The sequence below is a fragment of the Callithrix jacchus genome, chromosome 7 (assembly GCF_049354715.1).
Source record: "Callithrix jacchus isolate 240 chromosome 7, calJac240_pri, whole genome shotgun sequence".
NCBI classification, from domain to species: domain Eukaryota; kingdom Metazoa; phylum Chordata; class Mammalia; order Primates; family Cebidae; genus Callithrix; species Callithrix jacchus.
The window spans coordinates 58,847,305-58,867,655 of NC_133508.1; the positions used below are offsets into that span (position 1 = coordinate 58,847,305).

General features: G+C 40.2%; 1 protein-coding gene across 4 annotated transcripts in view; it reads left to right on the forward strand.

Annotated features, from left to right (window-relative positions):
- The window catches only part of CDC42 (cell division cycle 42), a 35,440-nt gene extending 28,677 nt beyond the window's left edge, over positions 1 to 6,763 (forward strand). For 2 of the 4 annotated variants that reach the window (XM_054258884.2, XM_002750404.7), the window contains 2 exons: positions 69 to 266; positions 3,820 to 6,763. In XM_054258884.2, the coding sequence (XP_054114859.1) occupies positions 69 to 266; positions 3,820 to 3,909 (288 nt within the window). In that variant the 3' untranslated portion in view covers positions 3,910 to 6,763. The remainder of the gene's footprint in view (positions 1 to 68; positions 267 to 3,819) is intronic. The other 2 variants (XM_054258883.2, XM_002750402.7) reach the window with 1 other exon arrangement.
- The last annotated feature ends 13,588 nt before the right edge of the window (positions 6,764 to 20,351 follow it).

Genomic DNA, 20,351 nt, shown 5'->3' on the forward strand with positions numbered 1-20,351 from the left:
ATAGAGGTTTGACCTGCATTAGAGGTTTTTGGATTAACAAAGGTGTATTTTAAAATACCTTTTTTTAGTGGGTGCCTGAGATAACTCACCACTGTCCAAAGACTCCTTTCTTGCTTGTTGGGACCCAAATTGATCTCAGAGATGACCCCTCTACTATTGAGAAACTTGCCAAGAACAAACAGAAACCTATCACTCCAGAGACTGCTGAAAAGCTGGCCCGTGACCTGAAGGCTGTCAAGTATGTGGAGTGTTCTGCACTCACACAGGTAAGGATGGCATGAAATCCCATGAGTGTTTACGGTCTAGTCATTTATTAGAGCATTCGGATACAGGAATTATTTCTAACAGTGATCAGCAGTGCCCAAAGATGCCCAGCAAGAATATGAGCAGCTTCATATTGTATACTCTTTTTGTTAGAGGCCTCAGTGTTTTTTGGAGAATAATTATATAGTTTCTAAACTGCTTGTGTTGGTAAGCTCTCATGTTGTACTGAATGATTGATCGAAAACCTTACAGGAAGGGATAGCCTGGGGAGAAATGCTAAATGTGGGTGAAGGGGAGAAGGAAAGAAAAGCACACTGCCATGTGTGTTCCTACGCAACTGTCTTACATGCTCTGCTCATGTACCCCAAAACCTAAAATCCAATAAAAAATTAAAAAAAAAAAAAAAAAAAAAAAAAAGAAAACCTTACAGGAAAGGTTCAGATAAGCACAAATTTGCAAGAGAAGAGGTGAATGATTTTTTTTTCTAGGCACTTAAATTTTCATCTAAATACGTCTCATCTTGTCTTGCCGATTCTGACAATTGATATTATACTGTTTCTTGGGTAATTCAACCAGGATAGGGAATTAGTCATAATGATTGAGACTTCCATGTCAAAGAAGGTGGCCATGGCTATTTCTGCCACAGTTCTTAAGCATGCTTTATATAGTGTTTCTATTCCTATGTTTTTGGAAGTATTCCTTCCTCATGTGGACCTCTCTTTCATTCTGGCCTTTTTTGAGTGATTTAATTGGAATTCCTTTAGTAGTCTGATGGGAAGCTCAGATTTTGAGGATAGGGAGCAATGTTAGGGTATTTAGAATGGGACTTGTAACTGATGTGTATGGTTTAAACTTTTTCGCCTTCATGATATCGTCGATTCTGTCCTTTGAGTACTGTTCTGGGGGCAAAGGAAAAAATTATGGAAATAATTAGCACAAAATTCTTATGTTCAGTACTGGTGCTTTGAAGTTGGAACAGTGAGCAAACATGCCTAATTAAAATAGGACAAGATTGAAGGGTGGAGGTTTCTAATAATTATATTAAACTCATTATATATTATGCTTGCTTTTTCAGGTAATTGTTCATTTTTATTTTTTTTAAAAAACATTATTGGATTCTTAACTCCATGTATACGAGGGTAAATGGCATACATATATGATTACTTATTACATATACACTAGGTATTTAGTTTATAGGGCCTAGTATAATTTAATAGGCTTCAATTTAGTACTTGGTTGGATATTTACAGTAAAACTTGGATGCTTAACTGGGATATCCCTCAGGATAATGTCAGGGCCTAATACCAGATGCTTTAAATATAATCTTCTAATCCTAGTTTTTGGGGCAGTTTAGTGCTGTTATAAAAGCAGCTGTTTAAAAGTTTAGAAGATTTTACATCTTCTCACACACAGTACTGTTTTGAGAGTTTAAAAAAATGGATAGTGCTGTTTTCTTTGTTTTAATAACATTCCCAGAAAAGTGTGTGTGTGTATACAGAGGCACAGAATGTCATGTGTGAAACACTTGTGTCCGTGTTAGACATTAATTCTGTGTGCTTCTGATGCATACTTCTGTTCTCTAGATAGGGGTTGCTTTGAGGGAAAACACATAGGCCCTGTGGATCCACTTTTACGTCACTAGTAAAGCTTTAGATAATTGGATGCTTTTAATGTAAGATTTTTAGCGTCAACAGATGTATATAGTAAATCACTTCATAGCGAATGTGAAGTTTAAAAGGTCTTAGCAGGTGTATTTTTCGTAGGAGAGTTTGAAGTATGGAAAAGTCAAAAGAGGAGAATTTATAAAATGGGGTCTGGTCGTTGTGTTTGGGAGCTAGAACTTTTAGGATTACAGATTCTGTTTGTTGATTCCTCTAAAACTAAAGTCTTAATGTAAACAGATAATGGTTAAGCAAAGATTATAGAGAAAGGAATTCCTTCTTGTTAATGGATACACTCGAGTTTCTAATGGTCCTCCTCCTCTTTTTTTTCCTTATAAAGTATGTTTTCCTTTCTGTACTCCCTCCTTCCTTTTATATTTGACTAGGAACCAGAGTTGGTTCCTAGATGTGTAGAAAGGATTGCAGAGGAATTTTAACTTTTATATAGCATTTCTACTTTGTGAATGATGTAGAAAGAAGAAAGCTTTTTAACCTCTTTGCTTCTTTTAAAGGATTTATTGCTGATTCTCATTTATTTTGTATCTAATATGATGTATGGGTACCAGTCCTGTGGGTTGTCATGGATGGGGGCAGGGTAGAGGTGGGAACACTTGGGGTAGTCTGGGGTTGGCACTTAAAATTGGAGCTGTGTTCTGGGACTTTTAGGACATATTTACTTGGGATCAAACTGATCAAACTAAAGAACATGTGAAACAACCTTGGGTGGTAAACTTGTGGCTTCAGATTTAGGTGAGTTTAGGTGAGTCTATAGACCTGGGTCCTAAGTACCGCCACTACTGAGTCACACTGTCATGTTGGAGTTTCTGGCTGAGGTGTAAGTGTATTTCTGTATCTTAATCACCTTAAGATCTGAGAATATTCTTTGTTTTCACTCCATGCTTTATGCTCTGATACCCATGCAGACATCATCTCAAAGCATTGGATTGCTTGCTAAAACTCACTCTAGGACCCCATTCTTTGTTTTCTTATCACTCGGGTGGTGGTTACTTGCTCTAATAACATTGCTGAATAACTGAAGTGTATGCTGTTTCTAGAGTTCGTTCTTTAAACTCCATCTAGTTGGTACTATTGCACAGTTAACACTCTTTAAACGTCCAAAGCTTTTTGTTCTGGGAAACCAGTTTACTCTGAAATCCTGATTAATCGCATTCAGATACGTCACTGAACCTAGAAACACATAGCATGCCTGTTAGTCTGCTGTTTGTGTCCTTCAGTTATTCAGGGGCTGAATTCACATAAGCCTGAAATTGTAATAGATTTATTTCCAAAATGTATTAGAAGTCAACATATTGCATTTTAATAAAAATTGCTTTCCTGCTCAGTTAACCTTGCTTGAGGTGAAGTTTTTGGTTAATTACCTGCTCTCCCAATAATGGGCTTAAGAAATAGCATTCTGAAAACATCAGCCTCAGCAAACTGACACAAGAACAGAAAATGAAACACCGCATATTCTCACTCATAGGCGGGTGATGAAAAATGAGAACACATGGACACAGGGAGGGGAGTACTAAACACAGGGGTCTATTGGGGGGAAAAGGGGAGGGCCAGTGGGAGGGGGAGGTGGGGAGGGATAACCTGGGGAGAAATGCCAAATGTGGGTGAAGGGGAGAAAGGAAGCAAAACACACTGCCATGTGTGTACCTACGCAACTGTCTTGCATGCTCTGCTCATGTACCCCAAAACCTAAAATGCAATTAAAAAAAAAATATATATATATATATAAAAAAAAAAAAGAAATAGCATTCTGGCATTTTTCTTAAGGCACACTGCTTCTGTGAATTCAGCTCATTTAATCCGGACTGCTGTTGTACCTGCTAGTCTTTCTAATCCTCTAACCTGGCTGCTATTCTCTCTCCTCCCCTCTGTCTTGTAGAGAGGTCTGAAGAATGTGTTTGATGAGGCTATCCTAGCTGCCCTCGAGCCTCCGGAAACTCAACCCAAAAGGAAGTGCTGTATATTCTAAACTGTTTTCTCCTTCCCTCCTTTGCTGCTGCTTCCTGTCCCACTACTGTAGAATGATCGTTTAAAAACAAAGGAATAAAACCATCCTGTTTGAAAGCCTCTGCGTCTTTTTACTCACCACCTTAGAGCAACCTTTGTATTAGTTTTGATCAAGAATGCAATATCTTATAGAAATTTTTTGTGATCAGTAGTCAAGTTGGACTTTTTTAACTTTCTGCTGCTTGAGTTGCCTGATGCTCAGAGCTTTTTGGTTTGGATTACTATTGAAAAAGGAAACTTGGTCTGGCATTAAGAATGTCCTCTTGGAGAAAATAACAAGAGTTTTAACACTTCTAGATCTTAGTTCTAGGTGGAGAAAGTAACACAAACACCATTTTACTGTTATGATCTATTGTTAATTGTAATTGCATGACAAACTTCATGGGAAAGGGGTGACCTTCTAGTCGAGTGTAATGGGGAAGGGAGGATTCTTTTCTAGTTTTTCTTTGTGCAGTGAAACTTTGTGTTGCTGTTGCTTTGGCTGTCTGTGCTGTAGTGGAGTATTTGTCAGTCTGGGGTGGGGAAGATATTGATGTATCTGCTACTGCTTTATAAGTTCATTGTTGCGTTATCTTTTAAGAATAGCATCCATTTAAACAGTTGACTTACAGTTTGTTAATGTTGAGATGTAAAGCTGCCACCTTTATATTTTCCTGCTTCTGATTTTATTGTGAGGGAGATATATAATTGTGGTTACCTTCAAATTTTGAAATTAAAATATACAACTGTTTGTATAAATGCCTGATGAAGCTTTATTCCTGTTGGACTGACTGGCTCTAATTTTACATATGTATCAAGTACCCACATTTTTGCTCCCTTGAATCTCTTTGGCTCTAATTGGTGGGATAAAGGGAGTTCAAAGTGACTGTCTTTGCAGCTATCATAATCACCCTCTCTCTCTTTGCCTGTGCTTTCCATAGAATAAGGATGCCACTGACTTGTGCCCGTCCTCTCAGTCCTGTTTCACATCTAGCTGTTTCATTTGAATGCAGAGCTGCTTCCCTTGTTTATATAAAATGTTTCAGCAGCACATTACAAAACTCATATTGAATGAGCAAATGACCCATGTGCTTGTTTGCTTCTTGTGACATACATTGGTCTGCACAAAGCTCTCTCAAAGGACCACAGTCTCTTTCATGAATATCTGCTCCTCTGATCCTGAATTGCTGAATCCTTCCAGTGCCCTGGACAAATCTTGGTGAAGTGAGATTATTGTGTTGAATTTCAGGGTTGTTTTTAATGTTTATTTCTTCGCCAACTCTTGGGGGTTTGAATGTTTTAAATTTGAACTCTATTATACTGAAAATCAGACCGCCCATTTTTTCTTTCTACCCCTTTTCAGAAAGGCCTAAAGAATGTATTTGACGAAGCAATATTGGCTGCCCTGGAGCCTCCAGAACCGAAGAAGAGCCGCAGGTGTGTGCTGCTATGAACATCTCTTCAGAGCCCTTTCTGCACAGCTGGTGTCAGCATCATACTAAAAGCAATGTTTAAATCAAACTAAAGATTAAAAATTAAAATTCGTTTTTGCAATAATGACAAATGCCCTGCACCTACCCACATGCACTCGTGTGAGACAAGGCCCATAGGTATGGACCCCCCTTCCCCTCCCAGTACTAGTTAATTTTGAGTAATTGTATATTGTCAGAAAAGTGATTAGTACTAGTTTTTGTTTCGTTGTTTAAAAAAAAATTTTTTTTTAAAGCAAGGCATGCTTGTGGATGACTCTGTAACAGACTAATTGAAATTGTTGAAGCTGCTCCCTGGTTCCACTCTGGAGAGTAATCTGGGACATCTTAGTGTTTTTCCCCCCCCTCCTCTTTTTTTGGGGGGAGTGTGTGTGGGGTTTGTTTTTTAGTCTTGTTTTTTTAATTCATTAACCAGTGGATAACCCTTAAGGGGAGGAGGACGGATTGATTCCACATTCCACTTCCTAGATCTAGTTTAGAAAACATGTTCCCCATCTGGTGCTCTTAGGAAGGAGTATAGTAAATGCCTCATTTGATAACATACTCCTTTTTGAAAGTTGCCTTCTCTCTCCACCCTTGAGTAGATCCAGTATTTGATGAAACTCATGAAAGTGGGTGGAGCCTGTCTTGCCCCTCCTCTTTTCTAGGACGCACTATATGTGACTGTGACTTTCAAGGACATTTGTTTGCCATTTGCTGATTTTTTGGGGAAGTTAATTTCTAACTTCTTTCACTGATAAATGAAGAGTGAAGAAAAGTATTGCACCTTTGAAATACACCAAATGAATCGAGTTTGTAATTAAAAAATTTCTTTTCCCTGTCAGTCATTGTCTTATATGCTTAGCATAGATTTGCACCTCAGTGTATGGTGTTCCTAGAATGCAGCTGAAGACCTGGGTATCTAGAGGGAATACGAGGGGTGGTGCTAGAAGACAGACATCTGTGGAATGATTCACATCCTCTCAAGTTAAGAGGATGGAGGCCTGCTTCATTAAGAAGCTGGGGGTAGGGTGGGGTGGGGAGAACACTTAACAACATGGGGACCAGTCAGGGGAATCCCCTTATTTCTGTTTTACATACGAGGAACCCTAGAGCAGCCAAGTGAGGCTCTCTAGCTTAATAAAATCATGGAAAGAGTCTTATGAAGACTCTTCGTAAGTGTTAATAGGGATTTTATCAGCTTATTTTGGTTGCAGTTTCCAGTTTTTAAAAATGTTGAGGTAATCTTTCCCACCTTCCCAATCCTAATTCTTGTAGATTCATTAGTGTTGAACCAATGCTTTCTCATGTCTCAATTCTTTGTATATGCATTCTTTTCAGATGTATTAAACAAACAAAAACCCTTTACAAGCCAGCCTGAGGGTTGTTATTTTCCCTCCGTCTCTTACTTTTCAGATATTGAGGAGTGGGAAGTTGACTCTTGATAACATCAATTTTTAACAAATCTTGGGATAAAATTTTAAATCTTTGTTATTTTTATTTTCTGGCGTTCAGTTTGAGATAATATTTGGCCCTCTGTATAATCAGGTTTGTGCTTTCTCCCCTAAGTCTGGTAGGTAGGACAGGAACTCTTTCCCTTAAATACCAAGTAGGTCCATAATAATTCTTAGTGAAGCAATGTTCAGGAAGCTCACTCCTTGTGCAGGAAGGAAATGTCAGTGTACCTTTAATCTGTAGATCATTGGAAAGCAGCTAGTTTCTCCCAATTTTTCTGCATCAGTGGTTCTCAGACTTGGCTGCTAACTGGAGTGCACTTGAACAGTGTGACTTTTACATTTTCCAGGTATTTCTAAAATGGAGCCATGTTTGGGAACCACTGCACATAGGTGGTTATCTCAAATTACTTCTATCAGAATATGGATTCCATGCTGTGAATCTGAATGTGGGGTACGTTTCCTTTAGCTGGCCTTTATTTACCTTTAGGACATTTTACTGATCTGTATGAGAATCTTAGAAACTAAGAACCCTTAAAATAAGTCAAGGTTGATACACTGTGGCCTCATTTTGATAGTTCTCTGCATGGAGTAGTGTCTGGCATGATTTGCATACTGTGCTAGAATTAAGCTGGGTTGGTTGAGAACGGGTTAGGAAGAGGTGGATGTAAGCTTTAACAGTTCTAACCAAGAAATGCATCTTATTTATTCCTTTTTGGCTATATTAGGGAGAGAGAACCTGGATCATGTGATGTCCTGGAAAGCAGAGGCATATGTATCCGTAGTATAGTCAGGGGCATATGGGTCCTTGACTGTTGCTATGTCTTTGTCCTAAAGCAATGTTTGACATATGAGATGGCTCTAGAAATAGTCATTTGATGGATATATTATTTTATGAATAAGTGAAATAAAGCAAGGTGATATGGTTGTGTCAATGAATTATCTGTGTATCAGAAGAACAAGGATGGCCAAGGGGATTGATAGAAGCTAATGTTTTTTTAAAATGTTTTCAAATTGATTTCTGCATGTCAGAAGAACTTGGTTAGCAAATGGATGCAGCTAACATTTTCCATTTAAATATTGTTTTCTATTTGACTTAACAAGCTTGTTTATAGTCATGGCTTAGTAGGTGAGTAATATTCTCCAGGGAGTATGGTTTAGAGGTTGGAAAGGGTTATTGAAAATAGTCTTTACAGGGTTAGTTTGTGTCAGAATTTACAGTATTTAATACGATGTTAATATATCATTGGGATTTACAGTATTTTACTGAACATCTTAGAAATAGGTTTTATAGTTTGTTAAAGCTATGTTCTTCAAGCTGGACTTATGCCAGAAGGGGAGCATATTCTAAGGGGGAAGAAAAGGATTGTGGTTTGAAAGAACAATTGTAATATTTCCTTCAGTCTGAGGTGTATTTTCCTCACATTTTAATATTGCAATCAGGATACCTCTTAACTTTTGTATACATTTAATGTAGAAGTACTTTTTCTTCCCTTTGAACTGCAAGTTGTCAAAAAATTTGTGCTGTCATAATTGTTACCTTCACAGAATGGAGAAAATAGTGGTAATTCTTTTACTTCATTGTTAGGTTTGGACTATTTTCCTTTTCTTCTTCCATTTTTGAGGTTAATTAGTGGTTATTTTGGTGCTGGGTGCTAAGAAACTTGGAATACAAGGACCCTGCTTGAGAAGGATTGAAACTTAGTCTCTGCTGGGTACAAATTTAGAAATTTGTTATATAACTGGGGGGGGAAGGGAAGACATTTCACCAGGAAGTAGCAACTCTGTACTCCCTCAGGAAGGGCTGATGGTTTTAGGGCATCTCTTAATGATTATTGGAGGGAAGTGGCTTTGTGGCACATTTGTTTTCTGTAAGTCTTACTCTGTATCAACCCAACTAAAGAGCATGGTGATTTAATTATATGACCAATCATATATTAAATACTGCTTCAAGTCTTTTCTTCAAAGTGCCTTCACCTTAAAAAATTCTCATTTTATTTACTTGCTAGAATAATGGTGCATTTAAACCATGCCAATGTAGCTTATTAAAACAAGCATTTATTTTTCTCACTCATGGGTCAGCTGAACTTGTCTCTAGCCTTCAGATTGGGCTCAGGTGGGCTCTGTGTTTCTCATTCTGGAGCCTAGTTCCAGAGAGCAGTGGCTGCCTGAGTGTGGACTTTCTCATGGTAGGCCAAAAGGGGCAAAGGAAAGTGTATTTATATTCTCTTGTATTCCATAGCTCAGAGATGCCATAGAGCCGATCCCAAGTCAGTGCTATTATTCTTTCCTTTTTATTTTGAGACAGAGTCTTGTTCTTGTTGCCCAGGCTAGAGTGCAATGGCGAGATCTTGGCTTACCACAACCTCCCCCTCTCGAGTTCAAGCAATTCTCCTGCCTCAGCCTCCTGAGTAGCTAGGGCTAGGATTACAGGCCCCCATCACCACCCCTGGCTAATTTTTGTATTCTTTTTGAGATGGAGTTTTGTTCCTGTTGCCCAGCCTAGAGTGCATTGGTGCAATCTTGGCTCACTATAACCTCTGCCTCCCAGGTTCAAGTGATTCTCCTGCCTCAGTCTCCCGAGTAGCTGGGATTACAGACATTCGCCACCACGCCTGGCTAATTTTTTGTATTTTTAATAGAGATGGGGTTTCGCCATGTTGGCCAGACTGGTCTCGAGCTTGGCCTCCCAAAGTGGTGGGGTTACAGGTGTAAGTCACTCCCGGCTGTTCATTCATTCTTAAGAGTCAATTAGAAAATTCAACAAATAGGGTTTTAAAGCAATTAAGGCACTGAGTATATATTCAGTGAGAGTATATACTCAGAGTAACATAGATGTCTTCCGACTTCCACCTGGAATTTTCTTTCCCTTAAAATTCTGATAGAGGCTTCTTCTTGACTAACATGTCATCTCTTTCCACTTTGCATTGCTCTCAAGAGAGTAAAGGTTTTATCTGTGTGTACATATTCATGACACACATTCATTTGTCATTATTCATCAAAAATCTGTCTGCTTCCCTGGCACTAAAGACATTGGACAGTCTCAAGCAGTGCAGATGTAAGCAGGCAGGGGTAAGGACTTTGGTCTGAGTGGTGCATAGGGTACTCTGTCCACCGTATTCCGTGTGCATCTGCTGCTATGCGGGTGGTCAGTTCCCCCTGATGGTTATCTGGGCCACTGCCCAGGCCACACACAGCCTTTGTGCAGATTTAAAAAGGCCATTCCAAAGATACTTTATGAACGACTTGTAATAATTTAGTGATTTTATTTTCTAGAGAACAAGGCATTTGGTTTCGACCTGCTAGAACTTACAGGAAATACAGAGATCTACTTTGTGAGGCAAATAGTACTGCCTTAGATGTGTTGCCCTTGTGCAGTGCACAGCTTGTACAGTTCATATGCAATGTGGTATTGAGATAATTGTTGTTCCATATTGGATCTATTTAGATAGTGGGATTAAAAACAGGCTAAGATGGAGAACTGGGTGGGGAACAATTTTGTAATCCTTTTTTGTTCACATACCCCAGTCATAGAGTTGAGACTAGCTAGTTTAAATCCTTGCATCTTGCACATTGTAAGGAGAGTTGAGGACATTTAGATGACTTTCCTGTCACCACACAGCTGTATGGTAGCAGAGCTGGGTGTGAAACCTGCATTCCTGTCTTCTCCTTTTGTGGTGCTTACAGTGCTGTGTTAGGTCCAGTTTTACCTCTTAAATATATATTATTATTAATATTTTTCAGACTGGGTCTTACTCTGTCAGCCAGTCTGAAATGCAGTGGCATGATCTCCCCTTACTGCAGCCTCTGCCTCCTGGTTTCAGACAATTCTCGTGCTTCAGCCTCCCAAGTAGCTGGGACTCCAGATGTGAGCCACCGCACATAGCTAATTTTTATATTTTTAGTAGGGTCGGGGGAAGTTTCACCATGTTGGCCAGGCTGGTCTCCCAACTCCTGACGTCAGGTGATCCACCCGCCTCGGCCTCCCAAAGTGCTGGGATTACAGGCATGAGCCATCACGTCTTAAATCCATGTTCTTAAGTCCCCTCTCAAAGCCGAGTACTGCCTTCTTGCAGCTCTGCCTAGTTTTTCCTAGAATCTCTCTGTACTTCTTGTTTTGCTGCCCTCAGGTAATTTGTGCATTAGAACTAGTTTGTGACTGAATGGTTAAACTTTTGTGAAGTTAGGCACTTTCCTCTTCGAGGCATATCCAGTGAGTCATTAAAGCCCTATGTTGTGGAAAAATGAAGTATGTCTAATACAGGAGGACAGTGGGAAGTTTAAAATCACACTGTTGATTACTGGGTCAAGATAGGAGGAAAGCCCTGATTTTAATACAGTGTCGTAGTCTCTGTAGGTGATTTCCCCAAAAGCAAATAAATGCTCATTGGATTTGGGGTTTACCATGCATTCCTTCTCTGAAGGAGAAGTGACAGATTTTTAAGGCAAAGGTAAGTATAACATTTTCTTAACCCGTTTATGATAGAGTACAAGATCATGACCGTTCTGTTTGCTCTGAGGCATCCCGCAGAGCAGTGCATTTCTCGGGGTGAACTGCAGACCACTTTTCTTTGCTATCAGAATTCTTGGACCCTGTAGGATTTACTCCAAATCTTGAGGGATAGAGACTAGGGGGCTACATTTTGAACAAGCATCTTTTTATTGTGATGAATATGTGCCCTGTGGCAGTTAGCTTCCACTTTCCTGGCCTCTTCATCTGTAAAATAATTGCATATTTAGTTATTGTTGAGGTCTCAAATGCAGTTCAGGTTCCTGGTTGGTCAACAATTAGATGGGAAGGCTAAAAAAAAAAATTCTGAGGTTCCGAATCTGTAGGTATGCAATGGAACCTGAGAATCAATCTAATTTCTAAAAGATCCCCAGATAGAAATTTGATTAGCTATGTTTAGGGACCAATGTACACCTTGGTGATAGAACCTTTTTGAAATTTTCTAAAAGTTAAAGGGTTTTGTGTAATGTTACGTAGGAAGTTTATTTTATTTTTTCTCAGAGTTTTACAGGTTTCACACCCGGGCGTGCACCACCACACCCGGCTAATTTTTGTATTTTTAGTAGAGGCATGGTTTCACTATGTTGGCCAGGCTGGTCCCAAACTCCTGACCTCGTCTCCACCTGCCTCAGCCTCCCAGAGTGCTGGGATTACAGGCATGAGCCACTGTGTCCGCCCTCAGAAGCTTATTTTTAAAAAAGGAAAACGATGCTTGGGGCCATATTGTTTTAAGATAGGGTCTGAGCACCATTTAAATTTCTATAAAAAATTATTTTTTGGAGGCATCACTTTAAAGCCCATCAGATTAATGTGCCTTTGGTTTGAAAACCATGAAATGATATGATTTCTTAAGGTTTTATAAGTCAGACTTGAATTTTAGAGTAGTTCTGGGCTCTAGGTCATTACAGCTTTATTTATTTTTTGGAGACAGGGTCTTACTCTGTCACCCAAGCTGGAGGGCAGTGTTGTGGTCTTGGGTTGCTGCACTGTTGACCTCCCCAGCTCAAGTGATCCTCCCACCTCAGCCTCCTGAGTAGCAGGTACTATAGGTGTGTGCCACCACTCCTGGGTAATTCTTGTATTTTTTGTAGAGATGGGGTTTTGCCATGTTGCCCAGGCTGGTCTCGAACTCCTGAGCTCAAGTGATACACCTGCCTTGGCCTCCCAAAGTGCCGGGATTATAGGTGTGAGCCACCGTGCCCAGTGGGTATGGATTTCTGAGTGGAGGGAGTGTGAAAAAAGGATGGCCCACGCATGTTTGGAGAGTGGCCTGGATCGCTGCTTCATCATGTCATGGGGATGGGTGCAGAAGAAAGAAAGGTAGCTCCCAAGGCCCCCATAAGTAAATGAGTTCATTGAGGAAGAAATATTAATCACACCCTAGCAGGGCTCTGCCCTAACTGCTGAGGAACATGAAAGAAATGGGGACATATTCTGGTGAAATAACAGCTTTGTTAATTGAGCTTTTACTGTGTGCTTTGCAATGTGTTAAGCACATGGTGTTATCACACTTGCTACTCACAACAGCTCTGTGGGGTTGATAGTACAGATATCTTCTTTTCATGGAATAGGACTCAGACATACTGCTTGGTATCTGCAGCCAGAGTTAGAAATTGTATCTGTCTGATTTTAGAACCTGTGTGCTTAATCGTTATGTATCTTATGTGGAAATAAAATGTGTGTGACTAATTACAAAGCTGAAAATTGTAGTTCAAGCATCATGGGGCAAGCAAAGGAACATAAAAGGCTTCATCTGTAGGGTAGGTTTGTTGGGTAGGAGCTTTTTGGGAAAGATGACTTTAGGATCAGTTGTAGCATGAGAATGACACCTTCTTTCTTTAGAGGATCTAAAGGTGTAGCTTTAGAGAATTATAAGGTGCCTTTGCCCATTGTGCCATTTGGTTCTTTAAAAAAAATGTTTGAGTGTTTTCTGTCTACATGGCATTCTTTTTTGTAGCATGAGAATGACACCTTCTTCCTTTAGAGGATCTAAAGGTGTAGCTTTAGAGAATTATAAGGTGCCTTTGCCCATTGTGCCATTTGGTTCTTTAAAAAAAATGTTTGAGTGTTTTCTGTCTACATGGCATTCTTTTAAGCCCTTGTGTGAATAACTCAGTATTCTCAGCAATCTCCCATTTTTTCAAATGTGGAAAATGAGGCATGTTAAGATAAAAAACTTGTCCAAGGACTAAGAGCTAGTAAGTGAGGGAACTGGGATTTGAATTTAAGTAGTCTGTCTCTAGAGTCTGCTCAGCTTCCTTTTTATTTTTTAAATTATTATAGCAGCCCTGTGAGTTGGGAAGAGCAGGTTTGTTTGGTGAGAATGTTGCACCTTCGTGAATACCCAAGGTCTGAGGAGGCTAGGAGCTAGCCCTGCAGCCTGGCTCCCATTCATTAGCTTGCTTCAAGCACTGGGAGATGATTGGGGCTTCTGGCTACATCTCCGCAAATGGTCAGGGATCCTTGTGCACTTTTTTAGTTTAGGTAATAAACTCCTAAACTTCAAATCATGTTTGTATTAGTGATTTCACTTTACCTCAGTACAACTCTGTAAAAGACACAGGGATGGATGGTGTCGTTTGTCAAATAGCAAAACTGAGGCTCAACAACTTGGGATTGTTGGTGTTGTGCAAAGTACACGCATAGGCTTTGGATTTGAGTTTGGCTCTGCCGCTAACTTGATCTTTGTCTTCAGGCAAGTAACTTAAATGCTCTGTGAAGTGGAAATAGTTATATTTTGCCCAAGAGTTTTGAGAGTTACATGAATTGCTATATGTGAGGCACTTAGCACAGTGGCTGGCAAGTAGAAGGTACTCAGTCTGTGAATGGAATAGATAGCAGCTGTCGTCATCACTTAACCATTGTTGGCTTACATCAAATCAGGACCAGAAAACCCTACTGACTTCTGGGTCTTAGGCTGCTGTATCAGTGAGAGGCTTCCTCCGCATATTCATTGCCAGGAGTAGGGTAAGGCTTTTAATTTCACCTCTAACCAACTCTGATTGGGCTGGAAATGTGTATGGAATTCCATGGGGCCGCAGTGCCAGCTTCTTGGGACTTTACTGCAGGATGCTGAGTTTGTGATTATCTCCTCTGCTAATAGGTGAACCCTGGTACATATAGTGTGATTAATCAGGTCCTGTGTTTGATCCTAGCTTGCATTATGGTGTTTGATATTGTATCTTCATTTCTCCCGTGGTAGTAATAACACTGTTGAAAGGAGCTCTCAGTTGGGAGTTGAAGGCTCAGGTTCTAGTTGAGGCACCAGAGTTTCCTTGGGCAAGTTGCCATACATTTTTGGGCCTTGGTTTCCTCATCTCAGTAAATGAATCTCTGTTCCTTTTTGGTTTGTGCCTTTTTGAGTAGACCTTCTTTTTCCTAAACAAAAGCTTATATAGAGCCCCATTATAGAAACAGACAAGATGTATGAAACAGAGTTGCTGTAGTTAGAGCAGGCCCAGCAGTTTTGCTCTTCCTACTGTCTCCTTGTCACAAACAGAGATACACTTTGTGCAGCCCTAGTTAACCTTTAGGGTGTTGCCAAGGGATTTGAACATCGCTGGTACAAGATTGTCTCTCTAGCCTCTTACAGCTCAGGATTTTTTGGTAGCTATAGACAGACAGTTAACAAAAATCTATAAAACCTGTGTACTAAATATACAAGTAGACTGTTGAGTCTTTGTGATTATTATCTATATAGGTATTATCTTTGATGAGGTTAGATTTTTACTGATAGAGTTGAGAGATTCTAATTTTGGTTCAGTCTGTAGTGTTTTTAAAAAATATGTATAGCAGTAACCAGTAAAGACTGAGTTGGTTTTTGTTTATAGGATATATACGGCTTCTTAACAGTGGCAGACAGCGTATTTTCCTGCCTTATGGATCACTTCTTTTTGGGAATACTAGTAAGATCCAAGCATAAATATAAATTCAGTGGTGAAACTAGATTCCTTTACACATACTTATCTGTCTCCCTTCTTGTAAATATCCTGGCATTCTTCATTACAGTTTATGTAAAATGGCATATTTCCTGTTGTTCATGTTTCAGAAATCATTTTAGTGCTAGTTCTGTATATAACTTTTTGATTTTAAAGATAAACAGTTTTGAATGGTAGGAAAAGCATATACATTTTGGAGTAGAAGGACCTAACTTTGAATCTGGCTTTGTTAATGACTAGCTGTGTTTGGGCAGACTGCTTTAGTTTTTGAGTCTTGATTTATACATCTGTAAAATCAAGCCAATTATACCTGGTTACCTTTTGCAGAATTATCCTTAGGATTTAGGGATAACGTACTCTCCTCCAATGAGCACTCAGACAACAGGGCAGACGAACCTTTGTCTGATAGGGATTTCTCATAGAACAGCGCCCAATTTTGTAATGTTAGTGGGTACAAAATGGTAATTTGTTGCTGTGATTTACTTTTGTTTAGGCATTTTATTTATCTCAGGAATGCTTGTGTGTATCTTGTCTGTTTTGTAAGAGGCAGTATAGAATAGTATTAAAAACATAGACTCTAGAGCCAGACTGCCTGGGTTTGAATCTTGGGTTCACTGTTTACTGGCTGTGGGATCTTGGGCAAGATATTTAACTTGGATGTTTTTCTTGTGAGGATAGTAACAATATCACCTCATAGGGTTTTGTGAGGATTAGACAATTTCATGTGCATAAAATACTTAGAACAGTTTTTGGTTTTATTGTTAGCTGTTGTATGATTATCTTGAGGGAAGCTTGCTGCTTGAAGATCTTGAGATTTACAAAGATAGCCCGAATAGCAGATAGGTTTGAATTGATCATTTCATGTAGACTGTTTAATAGTTCCGATGGATAGGACTGCAGTTCAAAAACCTCTCAGGCAATCCCAGCAATATTTTCTGATGAACTATCAAGTCCTTCTGGATAAGACCCAGCTAGTGCTGAAATGTGGTGAGGCCTGTTTCCTCCCTGAAAATAATGACTAGGATTTTACATTTGCACGGTGTGCCATATTCTTTCAGTTTGTCCCCACAGTCTGTGAGATGGGTAGGCCAAGGGTGGTAATTCATTAAATTTAAAATTAGGGTATGGTCTGGGAAGGAAAACAGTTTGCTTAGGGCTGCACAGCTATTTGGTGACTAAACTCTAGGCCTCTGTTTTTAGGCCAGTGTTCTTTTATACCAACCTGGTCCTGTTCTCCTCTGATAGAGATTCAAAGGAGTTGTTACCATGTGGTAACCAGTAATCTGTGGATCATGACCATGGGATTGGAGAGTTGTAACCAGTGCCTTTTTAGCTCATAGAGCTCTTGGAGGAGCTAATGGTGCCTCCCCATGGGGCCAGTGATGGGTCTGATTTACTTCTGAGAATAATAGTAATAATAAAAGGAAGAAGCAAAGTGTGATTTGCCTGATTGAGGGTTACTAGAAGTGACTTTGGGAACAGATCTAATTGTTTGTCAATAGAGGTATATTATTTTGTCACATTCAGTCACTGCCTACAGTGATTTCCAGTCATATTTCTTAACATGCTGCATTTTTCTTTGGCATGCCTTAGTGGTATACCTGGTACAGATCTAAAGGTGCTGTGGAGTTCCTTTGCCTACATAACACTAACAGTGCAGTTCATTCATTTGTTCTTAAATTCATTGATTTAACAAACATCTACTTAGTACCTGTATTTGTTTGTTCTCACGCTACTAATAAAGACATACCCAAGACTGGGTAATTATAAAGGTGGCAGGAGAGAGAAGTGCAGAGCAAAGTCGGGGGGAAGCCCCTTATATAACCATCAGATCTTGTGAGAACTCACTCATAACACTGGAATAGCATGGAGGGAACCACCCTCATGATTCAGTTACCTGCCACCAAGTCCCTCCCATGACATGTGGGGACATGGGGATTATGGGAACTACAATTCAAGATGAGATTTGGGTGGGGACACAGCCCAACCATATCAGTATCTCTCATAAGCCGGATGACCAAGACAAAATTCTTACACTGGTTCTAGTAGGGGGAGGCAGATGTGTATATGTCAGAGATGGTGTTAAATGCGATAGAGAAAAAGTAGGGGACTCCATAGTCCCATCAGGTCTGATTACTTAGACTTCTGGGATTTAAAAAGGAGATCCTTGAAAGTCTTAAAAGGCCATAAGGAAGATAAACTGCTTCTCAAAATCTAGGTTTTATATGTATTATAGAACCATAGGTATTTTAAAGAGCTAGAAGATTCAGATTACGTTTCTTTCTTCTCTATTTTAATTGTTTTGAGGATATTATAGTCTTGGTTCAAGTTAGTTGAACTTGGTTCAGGCCAAGTTATCAGTTCTGGAAATGATAATGATAGGTGAGTCTCTCAGCTTTAAAAAAACAGTGAGGGCCAGGCACAGTGACTCACACTTGTAATCCTAGCACATTGGGAGGCCTAGGTCGGTGGATCACCTGAGGTCAGGATTTCGAGACCAGCCTGGCCAACATGGTGAAACCCTGTCTCTACTAAAAATACAAAAATTAGCCAGGCATGGTGGCGGGTGCCTCTAATCCCAGCTACTTGGGAAGCTGAGGCAAGAGAATCGCTTGAACCCAGGGGGGTGGAGGTTGCAGTGAGTTGAGATCGCGCCACTTCACTCTAGCCTGGGCAAAAGAGCGAAACTCTGTCTCAAAAAAAAAGGCTGGGCACGGTGGCTCATATCTGTAATCCCAGCACTTTGGGAGGCTGAGGTTGGCGAATCATGAGGTCAGGATTTTGAGACCAGCCTGGCCAACATAGTGAAACCCCGTCTCTACTAAAAATACAAAAATTAGCTGGGTGTGGTGGCACATGCCTATACTCCCAGCTGCTTGGGGAGGCTGAGGCAGGAGAATCCTTTGAACCAGGGAGGCGGAGGTTGCAATCAGCTGAGACTGTGCCATTGCACTCCAGTGTGGGTGACAGAGTGAGACTCTGTCTCAACCAAAAAAAAAAAATAAAAAAAGGAAAGACAGTGGGAAGGACTTCTAGAGGTTATTGAGACTAGCCCCGCGAATTTTGGTGGGGTGGGGTGAGTGTAACAGCTTTATTGAGTTACAATTCCTGTACCATACAATTTACTTATGTGTACAAGTCAGTGGTTTTTAGTTTAGTCACAAAGTTGTGCAACTGTCATCTGATAAGTTTTAGAACATTTTCTTTCCTTCAAAAAAACTGTACCTTTCGCTATCATCCCCCAAAACTTTCTGCCCTATCTGCCCAGCCCTAAATAGCCCCTGAACCACTTCCTGTCACTGTAGATTTGCCCATTGTGGATACTTTATAATAACATGTAGTCTTTTTTTAACCAACTTGTTTCACTTAGCGTGTTTTCAAGGTTCATCCATATGGTAGCATGTGTTATTACTTCATTCCTTTTTATGGGTAAATAGTATTCCACTGTATAGATATACCACATTTTGCTTATTGATTCATCAAATGATGGGCACATGAGTTATTTCCACCTTTTGGTTACAATGAACATTGTGTACACATTTTTAGGTGGTCTCTCTGTTTTCAGATGGAGCAATGGAGTGGGGTTATTTGCCCAGTTCCCAGTGTGATGTCCAGTGTGTATTGGGCTGGAGGAGGCAGTGGTGCCATCTACTTGACCAAGGTGGTAGCTAGCTGTGGGGAGTTGGAGCATGTAGAGATGTATGGAAGAATTGAAATTAGGTTTAGTTTTGGGACCTTCTGTTCCTTCAGGTGGAGTGATACAATGGCATGAGGATGGACTTTGGTATCACATTTTTACTGAGCCTTTGTAACCCTGGACAAGTGACTTCTGTAAGCCTTGGCTTTCTCATTTGAACAATGAAATTAATATGTGCCTTGCAGTGTTATGAAGACTAGCAATAATATAGGGAAGGCACCCACCAGTATACGTAGCTGTCTAAGTGGTATTGTCATTTAGGAAGTTACTGGAATGACTAAGGAAATTGACTATGAGGTGAGCCGGTAATGATCCAGAGCAGCCACTAGATGGCAGAGAAACAGCAAGAAAAGACTGGCTGGTTGTGCACCTGGAACTTAGCAAGGTTTCTTCAGCTTCTTTCTAATTGTCCATGAGAGGAGAGTACAGGCTCCCACATTGCTGGGAAAATAGCCCACTTCCCAGAGAATATCATCACCCCATACCTGCAGCCTGTGCAGATATAGAAACACTACTGCCCTCCAAAGCTGATCTTATTTCTCATTTCTTAAAGTAATTGCTGCCAATTCCCTAGACCCCAGTCTGCTTGATTATCATGAAATTGCCTTTCAGTTAACCTTCAGCCAAGTATCAATCTTCATTCTCCTTGTTTTATTTGTTTATTTTCATTTTAAATTGGGTCATGCGTTAAGCCTTGGTGTAGGTTCTGTCTTTGGGGAACTTGCAGACCAAGACATCCTCTGTTTTAGACAGGCACATTCCATCCCTTCAAGCAGAATTAGGCTGTTACGGAATAGTGAAATGTCTGTGTCTGGGATGGTGCTTGGAGGAAACTGGTCGATTTCAAGGCTGTTTAGGTTGGTTGAAATAGGTACAAGCAGAGAACTCTGAGGGCAGCCATTGAGACTGTTACACCAGATGACCTCCCAGTTCTTCCAGAGTTCTGAGTCTAGGTGGCCAGAATGGGTAAGTCAGTGGAATGTTTACCTTTTTCCTGGGCCATTTAGGAGGACTTCCTATTCTTGGTTTCTCTCAGCCCTCTTTTGCTGCCAAGGAGGCAGTTGTGTTTCTAATGGAGTTGAAACTGCCTGGTTTGTAGAGGCTAGTGAATTGAGGATAGAAAAATCTGTGAGTTATGGGCAAAATTGGTAGAATCTTGGGGCTAGAAGTAGCCTTGAAAAAGATCATGTGGTCCAGCAATGAATGTCTAACTTAGGAAGACCCTAAACCTCTAATCCTGAGACCTTGCAGCTAGGCCGAGAGTGTCTTGGGCAGGCCTGAGACTTAGAAGTGTATGATTGAGCTCTGTTCCTGGGCCTCACCAGGCCTGGTTCTTGTTCACGGGGAACCGAGTGGC